The sequence below is a fragment of the Buceros rhinoceros genome, unplaced genomic scaffold (genome assembly GCF_000710305.1).
Source record: "Buceros rhinoceros silvestris isolate BGI_N320 unplaced genomic scaffold, ASM71030v1 scaffold10063, whole genome shotgun sequence".
Classification (NCBI taxonomy): domain Eukaryota; kingdom Metazoa; phylum Chordata; class Aves; order Bucerotiformes; family Bucerotidae; genus Buceros; species Buceros rhinoceros.
The window spans coordinates 14,771-24,463 of NW_010401812.1; the positions used below are offsets into that span (position 1 = coordinate 14,771).

Below are 9,693 nucleotides of genomic sequence, written 5' to 3' on the forward strand. Positions count from 1 at the left end.
ATTGAAAGGCAGCAATAAGGTCTCCCTGGTGCCTTCTCTTGTCTAAGCTAAACGACATCAGCACTCTTAACCAGTCATCACAGGAGAGGCGTTTCAGCCCTCTGATCATTTCTGTGGCCCTTCTCTGGACCTGCTCCAACAGGTCCATGTCTCTGCTGTGCTGAGGTCCCCAAAGGTGAACACAGTACTCTAGGTGGGGTCTCACAAGAGCGGAATAGAGGGACAGAATCACCTCCCTTGACCTGCTGGCCAAACTTTTTATGCAGCCCAGGATATGGTTGGTTTTCTGAGCTGTGAGAGCACATTGCGGGCTCACATCCAACTTTTCATCCACCAATACCCTCAAGTCCTCTGCAGGGCTGCTCTCAATCAACTCATCGCTGGTTGTGTGGTTGCCATATTCACAGTTATGTTTTGTGGGAAACAAGGTGTAATTTTTAACATTGTTTTTTCTCGGTTTTGTCTCTTAATTCTGTTTCAGAATTCTCCACTCTACCAGTATCTGCAGGATTTGGGACACACAGATTTTGAAGTATGTTCATCTGTGTCACAGAAGGCAGAGCAATGTGCAGCAGCAGAAAGCCAAAAGGAGCGGACTCTGCATGCTGCCCAGAAAGTGAGCTCTCCTCTCTTCCTGAGTATTTATCTTCTCAAAAGAGAACAACATTGCTTCACAAATAGCAAAATCAGAGGATAAAGATAAATCTGTTACTGTGTTTTAGAAAAAAAAGATTAAAAATAAAGGAAACCCCCCCCGACACAGTTAGCCATATCTTGCCTACAAAAGTATTTAGAAACGCATGGTTTGCCAGTGTAGTTTGGAGTATTTCTTTGCACTTATGTAAGCTGGGGAAACAAGAGTCTTTGATAATGAATTTTTGAGTGTTGTAAATTATCTTATTTACTGGATATTATTATGTTAACTTAGCATGACATTCTGGCAATAAAACCTGCAGTTTTCTGGAACAGAGTATTTATAGTCGTACCCAGCCCTTCTCAAGCATTCAGTTGCTAAATATCACCTACTCTGTGACAAAACATGTTTAAAAAGAGGATTTCTGGGAAGTGTAAATACAATAACCAACCTGAACGAGACTGTAGAGCTGTGCTTAGGTTATGGCAATTTTCTAACAGTAACAGCTGTCAAGTATCATCAGGTGATTAGCTCAGAATTCCTATTTCTCTGTTGTTCCAAGTAAAGGCTTGTGGATTTTTTTAAACCTTTTGGTATTAAAATTGTGCTTGATAGTTTGGCCATTTAACACCTACTATACCTACACATTTTTTGTTTTCCTTATTAAAAATAAATGGTGATTTACTGTTGTTGGTAGCATGCAGGCAATGTGACTCATATGAGGAGCCGTAGTGTGGGTGAGGAAATTCCTCTTTTGAGGAAGCTAATGCAGGAGTCTCTTTGCAAAAAATGTATTGAAAATTCAGTAGTTGGACTGTCTTCTCCTTAGCGCCTAGATGGGGCATGCAAAGAGTAGTTATTTTCTGCCTACCTCATTCACTTCCACAGTAGAGAGTTCAATTTTCAGCAGACATACTTCAACTATGTGCTAAGCCAGGAGGAAAAAGAGGCCTCCATGCAGACTTCTCTGCCCTGACCACTGCAGGCTGAGGTGGGCAGCGCGTCACAAGTAAGAACCCAAAGCAAACATTCATGGCTTGACACGTTGCATCTGAAGAATTACAATTTCTTTCTTCTCTCTCCCCACCCTCTACAGTAGCTTCCATCTTTGTTATCCCTTAGGTCATCAGATTCTTGTCTGCTCTGGCTTTTGACCTTCCCCTGGAGCTCAGTTTTCCTGTTGTTTATTCCTGCTTTATACCTCTTCAGCTATATTGAAATCAAAGGTTCCCAACCCCTTCTTTCTTCTGCTGCTTCCCTGCTCTACAGTGTTCCACCCTCCCAAACAGCTGGCAGTGACCTGGGGAGAGCACATTCCCCAAACACAGGCAATGTGATATGAGTGGCCTTGAGATCTCCAGAAGGTATCCCTGCAGGTTTAGGTGGATGGAGGATCATATGACAAATGAGGAAGCTCTTAGGATGTTTTCTCAAATAATGCATCCTGGTGTATATCCACTACTCAGTTCTCTGATGCTTCAAGGAATTAGCCAAGTAATAGTCACGGTTAGTTAGGTTTTATTTCAACATTTTTTTTTCAGTTTTGTACATGTCCCTCTTGTTCTTCCTTTGGTTTAAGTAGTATTTATGGGATTTTTAATCTGTTGTGCCCTCTGTAGGATCTTAGGTGGGGTAGGATTGAGAAGTGTATTAAATTATGTGGATAACATCAGTGAGGTTTTTTTCTGATCTAGGGGAAGAGTGTGTGGTTTTTGGAATGTGTGCAATAGTATGGTGTACTTGCAAGGACTGACATGCACAGTCTTTGAAGTGGAAATTTAGAAGTTGCAGTGTTACGCCTATTCATTTAGCAGTATTCAGAGAAGTGTTGATGGGTCGTATTTTCACACAGTAACAGTCATTTCTGTCACTCTCTGTACACACTACATAAGCTTCCTCACAATGCTCGTTAGTCCATTTGAAAAGACAAGATAATAAAACATGAAACATTTTGCTTTGGTCTTCAGTCCTGTTGGAGTCCATCTTCATGGATAGGTTGGTCATAGTTGTATTTACCTGTTGGGCAGGTGCACTGCACAGTTTGCTTCACAGCCTCAATCCCCAGGCTCTGAAACTTGTAGTTCTATGAAAGTGTTCCGTGTGTTCCTTCTCTCATGCCCCACTTTCTGATCAAAGATGACCATGTAGATAAGATGCAGGATGCATATCCATTGAGCAGACCAGTAAGTGCCACTGTGTGCCCAGCACGTGTATTAGAGACTGTAAAATATAATTATACTATAATAAGAATCCCTTAGTACTGTTTAGCCGTGTTCTTGTACTGTTTATAGCTGTTCAAAGAGTTCAGCAATCATGTAGAAAACAATTATGAAGGAGCTTCATACAGAACTCCCATCTTGTGTGCTGAAGATTTGAGAGCCCAAGAAACAGATTAACTGAGTGCAGGAGAAGTGATTCTTGGACTGTCTTCATGCTTCCTTGACTGGTTTCTCTAACATAAGATTATTTTGAATTTAGTGAATAAATTGATTTCTAGTTACAGTTGATGTGGATAGCTAATGCATTTGTAATAATGATAGTTTCTGTCAGTGGTCTCTAGGCAAGACTGAATTTATTTCGGGGTTTAATTCACAATTTTTTATACTTTAATTTAAACTGCCTTTAAAAGTATTCATGGAAATACTAGGTCCACCATCCTTACTTTTCAGAATTGTCAGCTGGAACTCACCATAACCCTCAAGAAACCACCTAAAATTATATTTTCCTTTTAAAACTATTGACAGTTTTGTGGTACATTTATATTGAAGATATCTATTCTGGCTTTGTGCAGGAAGACTTTAATTAAACCACTGTTAGTTGAAAATTAGGTGATCTATTTATCAGCTGATTATCTGTCCGTTAGTATGAAGTAATGCATGGACTATCGCTTGTTAGCTGTATTAATTTATTTTGCACGATTACTTTTGTGGAAGTCGGTAAAGCAATATGATGCTGTATTCGTGTACCTAATTTCCTTCAAATTTAATACAAAAGTGCTATGGAGTTAAGAACTTCAAAGTATTAAGATATACTGCTTTTAAAAGCCTCAAGTATTCTGGTTTGGTTTTTTTTCCCCTCAAGCACTTTATACTTAATTTTATTGTGTTGGGAGCAAGTCCTCCAGTATTGTGTCAGATGTAGAAGTAATTCATCATGGTTTGCCTTGCAACTTGAATGGAGTGGGTGTGTGAAAATGGGCTGCCTGTTGCTCACAAACACTGGGATGACATTCACATCGTCTCATCTCTGTCTAGACGAGGATGTAGTCGAAATAAGGAAGAAACCTGTGTTTAATTTCTAGTGATAAAAATCTCATAGGTTCTTCCTGCTGTGGTTTCAATACCAGCTTGGGAACATTAACACTTTTCTTTTGTAATCTCATGTCAGCAGGTCTGTTTTTGTCATTCGATTTCTGTGTTCCATTTTGGTAGGGTGTCTCAAAAGGGGAGTGAATGAGGGAGAGGTAGCTGGCCACACATTTGAAGAAGTGAACTGGATTCTGGAAAATCTGAGGCTTTGCCGCAACTTTAGTGTGACGTACAGGCAAATGATTTACATTCCCAGCCAATCACTTCCTCATTTTTTTACATGAGGCTATCATCACTTCCCTTCTCTCAGACTTTGCTGGCCTAGTCTGCTGAAATAATGGAATATCTGGGAAACAAATGGTTTCTGAGTTCTAATATAATGTAAAATTATCTTAGTTGAGGCTTAGTGTAATGCAGAATATAATCACAGGGAGTAGATGATGTTCCATGCTGAGTGATGCCTAGTATGCGTGTATCGTTTTCCTTTTATTCTGAAAAGTAAGCTTACAAATGCCTTAAACACTTTATTCAAATAAAAATAGAAAAGCTGCAGTATTGTTTTGTCTTTGAGTTGAGATTGTTTACTCTGCTTGTGTTCAGTCAAGTAGGAACCCTGGGCAGATAGAATCCAGTGACACGTAGCGAGATTTTGGCTTAGCAAAGATCTAGCTGAGATCTTCAGGGACTGAAAAAACAAATCTGGAAAAAAAAAAAGAGGTTCGTAGTGACTGGTACAAACATTGCTGCTGTGTCTTGCTGTCCTGCCAAGCAGAGCATATGGCTCAGGCATAATGAAAAAGAGGCATCAGTTGAATTTGAAGCACATTTTAGATAGTTTTTTGTGTCTGCGGTTTTGGTGGTTCTTTTTAATCAAACCGTGGTCTTAATGAACATTGAGCCGAAAAGCTGTAAAGGTGCTTCAAGGCTGTGCTCTGATGCAATGCCAAGCTCCCATCTGAGGGTGTATAGAGACGTGATTTAGCACAGTAATTATAGGTGCGGTGTTCCTGACTGTACCAATCTCTGGAGAAAGTTACAGCTGAAGTTCTCATCTCATGAGTATCATGATCTCTTTGAGTATCACCTGATACTCAAAAATGCTGTTTGCAAGAGCTCCTAGACCTGTTTTCAGGAATTAAGTCCTATTCAGGTAATTCTGCTTGATCTTCAAGGAATGTACTTCTTTCCATTTACATTTTTCCTTTCTCAGTCATTTTCCTAGACTGCTACGCATATCTGAATGTTTGATTATACTGTCACACCTTATGCCATCTTAGCTGTAATAAGATTTCATCACTAGAGCAGGGCTGGTGCTGGAGGCAGCTACTGAGTATTGCGTTGGGGCTAGCCCTCAGTAGCTGTGCACATGATCTGATGTAGAAAGGCAGAAGGATTAGTCCTTTGCCTTTGTCTAGGGCTCCCACCCACTTAATGCTAGCTCTGGGTAGCTGGAAGGTATTTAATGTGTACCATTACCTTCTTTCTGAAGTGCATGGAATTGAAAGGTGTCAATGTGAATTATGATATTTTAGATACCTGCTAGTTTGCCATTTCACGTTCATGGGTTCAAAAGAGAAATAGTACTCAGAATTTTATTTTAGATTCAAATAAAGGCACCTAAAATGTGCATGACCTATGCTTTATTTTTTTAATGTTAGGAGTTATACATCTTTGTTATTCAGTTTACAGAGTTTGACTGAGTGGTTGTAAGAAAAATACTCCAGAAGCATTGGCAACATGACCTGACTTGTGTGTTGTTTTTCTTGTCAGTAACACTCCCAATGGGAATGCAAGCTGTGAGACACGATTCCAAGGATCTGAATACTTTAATGAGTTACTGTATTCTACTGGGTCACAGCCCAAGACAGTGGGTTGTCTTGTTTTGTGTTTCAGGCTCTGATGTGCCTGTTGAGTGTTTGTGCAAGCTCAGATTTTTATTTTTAAACTAAAACACAGAAAATAAACCAAATGATTATTTATATAGCACACTAGTATGGTGGGTTTTTTTCTCCAGTAATTCCACAGTCTAGTTTAGTCAGCTGATAACAGTTTAAAATTATCCTTGGTGTAGGTTTAAATGTTCATGATAAAACCCTGGAAACTAATGAAGCCTGAACAGTTGAAAATGGTAGGCTCCAAGAGGCATAATTTTAAATAGTAAATGAATGATTCTTTCTGTACTCTACTTTCAAAGTACAGGGAAAAGTACTTCTGAATGAACTATCTGGCTGCAACTCAAATGCAGAGCATTGATATTTGTTTATTTAATCTAAATTTTCTACAAACTGTAATCAGAAGATTTTATTTTGCGCCGCTTTACAGGAAACTTGGAGGATAACCTAGTGCTGCAGTTTGTGACACTCCTTCTGTTTCAATTTATACCAGTGCCCTTGAGTAACATCAAAGTACAATCAGTTGTATTTATTCCACAGTCTAAGAAGTGTGGATTGCTGGGATAGCTCCTTCTAATAAGCCAGGATGCTGTCAGTGTATTGGGAAGAGCTATCATTGGGAAACCCCTATTGTTGATTTGTCTCTCCACTGAATGGTAAACATTTCCTTTTGGCATAGGTCTGCAGTTCTAACTGTACACAAAAAGATGAGACATACATAAAGAAAAATCTGAGTTAGATTACCTAAACAGACACAAAGTAAGTAATTTCAAAAATCATTGAAGCGTAAGGGCTTTAGGGTGACAATTTCTGATGTTACTCAAAGCTGTTCTGCCCTGGCTTGCTGCATCAAACTTGTGTCATGCTGCCTTTCAGGGGGCTGTCAAACTGATCACAGGGCTTAACCACAAAGCTCCAAGGTCGTGTTGTTTGGTTTTAGTCTTCTATTTACAACCTGGGAAATAGTGGGGGAAGAAAAAGAAGAAAACCTGGGGAGGGGGCTGGAACAAGAGGGAAAACCAGAAGAAGCTCGTGATGTAATGCAGACACCTTTTACACTTTAAGCTATTATAATCTGTGTGTTGGGTTTGGGTTTGTTTTTTTTTTTTAAAGAGTATGCCACAAAACGTAAGTGATCTACAATTAACATTTTTTGGCATGCATTTAGTCTGATTGTATTATGTGTCAGCAGTCTGGAGATTAAGAGGTAGGGCCTCAGAATTCATGAAATATATGTAAGTAAATATTTTGAAAAATATTTCCTGTCAGCTCAGTCTGAGGAAAGTAGATATCCAGTGTGTGTCAAAAAACCCTTTTTTTTTTTCATTGAATGGCTGCAGAGTGAAGCAAAATAGCTCGTCTATTTAATTATAAACTTTTCATGCATCATATTTTAGGAAGATATGTGAGTAAAATGTGTGATGACCAAGAGGAAGTCCCTCTAATTAGTGGCATTCGAAGTTATGTTTACAGCTCAGATGAAAGTGTGGACTTAAGTTGCATGGGAAGCTGCATGGAGACAAAGTGCCTGATAGCATGTGCTGGTTGGGACAAGTAGTTTTTGAGACGCTTCCGCTTCTTACACTCACTCTTCCCTGTCTCTGTTCACAACTTCTCTAGAGCCTTGTCCTCATGCTGCAGTGGTCTGCTTTTTTGATCCTCAAGGAAAGAGAAAGTCTTTCATATCAATGCAGTAGCTGCCAACTTGAGACCAAACTAATTCTAGCAGTAGTTATTTTTAACAGTACAACACAACAATGCATTATAGGTGGGGTTACTGAAAGCTTTATTTCACGTTCTTGTGAACTGACAGGAAGCAGATGTTCCTTCAGCGAACTCTGAAGTTAGGCCAGACAAGCAAGCGAAACTTCCTTACAGGTGCTTGGGTCTGAGTTAACAAGGAAAGCAAATACAGAAATAAAGGAATTGTCTGTTGTTATTTATTTGATTTTGGTTTTTCTTTTTTTAATTAAAGTAATTTCTTGTTCCCTTCAGCAAGGCATCCTGTCAAACCTAGCTGAGTTCCTTAGAAGTTGGTTTCCTTTTCCACAGTATAAGAAAAATGATGACATACTTCACCGACTGGTAAGTGATCACTCTTAGCACTCGGAGCACCATCTTTTGTCTGTACTGTTGGTTTTGGCTCTAAGAGTTTTACTTATTCTTCAGATGATACTGAGTCTGGTTTTCAGAGTTACTGTGCCAGGCAAATTGGTCACACAAGAACAGGAACAGTGTCAATAACCAGGTTGAAGATGTTTAAAATGTGGAAGAAAAAAATTTTTAAAAATTGCACAAGAAATTAAAGAAATTCTTGAAAGCTGAAAGGAGTTAACCTGCAGTGTAGCTACCCTCTTCGGTGGAAGGCAGTGTGGAGACACTGACTAAGTAAGTCCAGTAGTATCTCCAGTTGCATCACTAGTTGGTTGCAGCCTGTGCCTTGCAGATACAGCTCAAGACGGAAAGCTCTAGAGCTTCCTCTGAGTATTGCTTTACCCTCTGGTTCAGCTTGATAGCTCAGGCACAGCACTGATGCAGTGCAGCTGTACTAGCCCCAGACCCATCCTGGCCTATTTGTTTCTGCACTGCTGTTCGCAGTGCTTCTGCAGTTGGGAAAAGCGAAGCAAACTAAGGTTCTTCTGTTATAATGCTTCAGAACAGTGTTACATGTTGAGAGCAGACTACATCTGTGTAGCAGTCTGGTTGTAAGGAGAGGCAAGAACAGTTCTTTGCAATACCTGCATGGTCTCATCTCAGCAGTTCAGAATTAGGTTGGGTGACCATCTGCCTCACCAGAAGTTGTATTCTCCTACTCCTGTAGCCTGCAGGAACTTTAAGGCCCATCAGCCTTGGGGGTAGACCTGAAAGCTGATGGTTCAGGTAGTTGAGCTAGTTAAAAACAGTTTTATGCTGCCCTTATGCCTGCTCTCTGCAGTGCCATTTTCTAGCCAGTTCAGTCTCTTGCCTGGGCTTGTCTGAGATCTGCTTTAACTTGCACCCAGCTGCTTCAGGTTCCTAGTCTGCCTTGCAAATGTCACATTAGTCATACTGTTCCAGAATCTAAAAGTTAGAATTTTGATTTATTTTTTTCTACTGTGATGTAGGGATGATGTCTTCAAATCTATTCTAAAAAAAAATGTTGAGCAACATGAGAAGTTAGGTGTTTCCATTTCTCAGAGAGTTCTGTTGAGTCCAATTACTATCTCTCCTCTCTCATCTCAAGAGGACAAAGTTAACTCTGAAACCTCTGATTAGTGACTCTTTCATTGCCTTTTTTCTTCCTCCCTCTTCCCCTATGAATCAAAGGTATTATTTTAACAGCTTTTTTTTTAGCCTGCCTCACTTGAGATGTAGACACAACCAAAGAATATGGAAAACATGTTTCTGCTACTGTAGGGCACTGAAATGACACCGGATACATTGGAGGAGGGCAGAGTTTCCTCTTGCACATGGTCCTGAAACAAATGTTTTCCATTAAAATAGAATGCAGGTTATATCAAGTGACATCAATGTATGGAATTAAACTTGTGACTAGCTATCTTACTACTGTTTCATAAAGAATCTTATTCTGTCAGTGACAAAACTAGACTGATTTTGTGCTGTGAAATGTCATGCTTCGGTTAACAGCTTCTATTAGAGAGTTTTCAGAAATACTCTCCTTTCCCTTATGTAATCTAGCTAGGTGCAAAGATTCATGTGTTCAGTGTTTATTGGGTTTTGTTATGACATTCTTAACTTGAAGTGTTCTGTAATTAAAGTTTGGTGCAGTATGCAAATTAAAATTTCAGGGAACTTCTCTGAGGGATATGTTTGTCTTCAAGAGCTGTGTATTTGTCTTGAAAAGCTATAGTTGTAGGGA

The 9,693-nt window shown here is 39.5% G+C and overlaps 1 protein-coding gene across 1 annotated transcript in view; it reads left to right on the forward strand.

The window, feature by feature from the left end:
- The first annotated feature begins 409 nt into the window (after nucleotides 1-409).
- VEZT (vezatin, adherens junctions transmembrane protein) overlaps nucleotides 410-9,693 on the forward strand; it is a 39,962-nt gene continuing 30,678 nt past the window's right edge. The window contains exons 1-2 of the mRNA XM_010132397.1: nucleotides 410-616; nucleotides 7,830-7,919. Coding sequence (XP_010130699.1) covers nucleotides 410-616; nucleotides 7,830-7,919 — 297 coding nt within the window. The remainder of the gene's footprint in view (nucleotides 617-7,829; nucleotides 7,920-9,693) is intronic.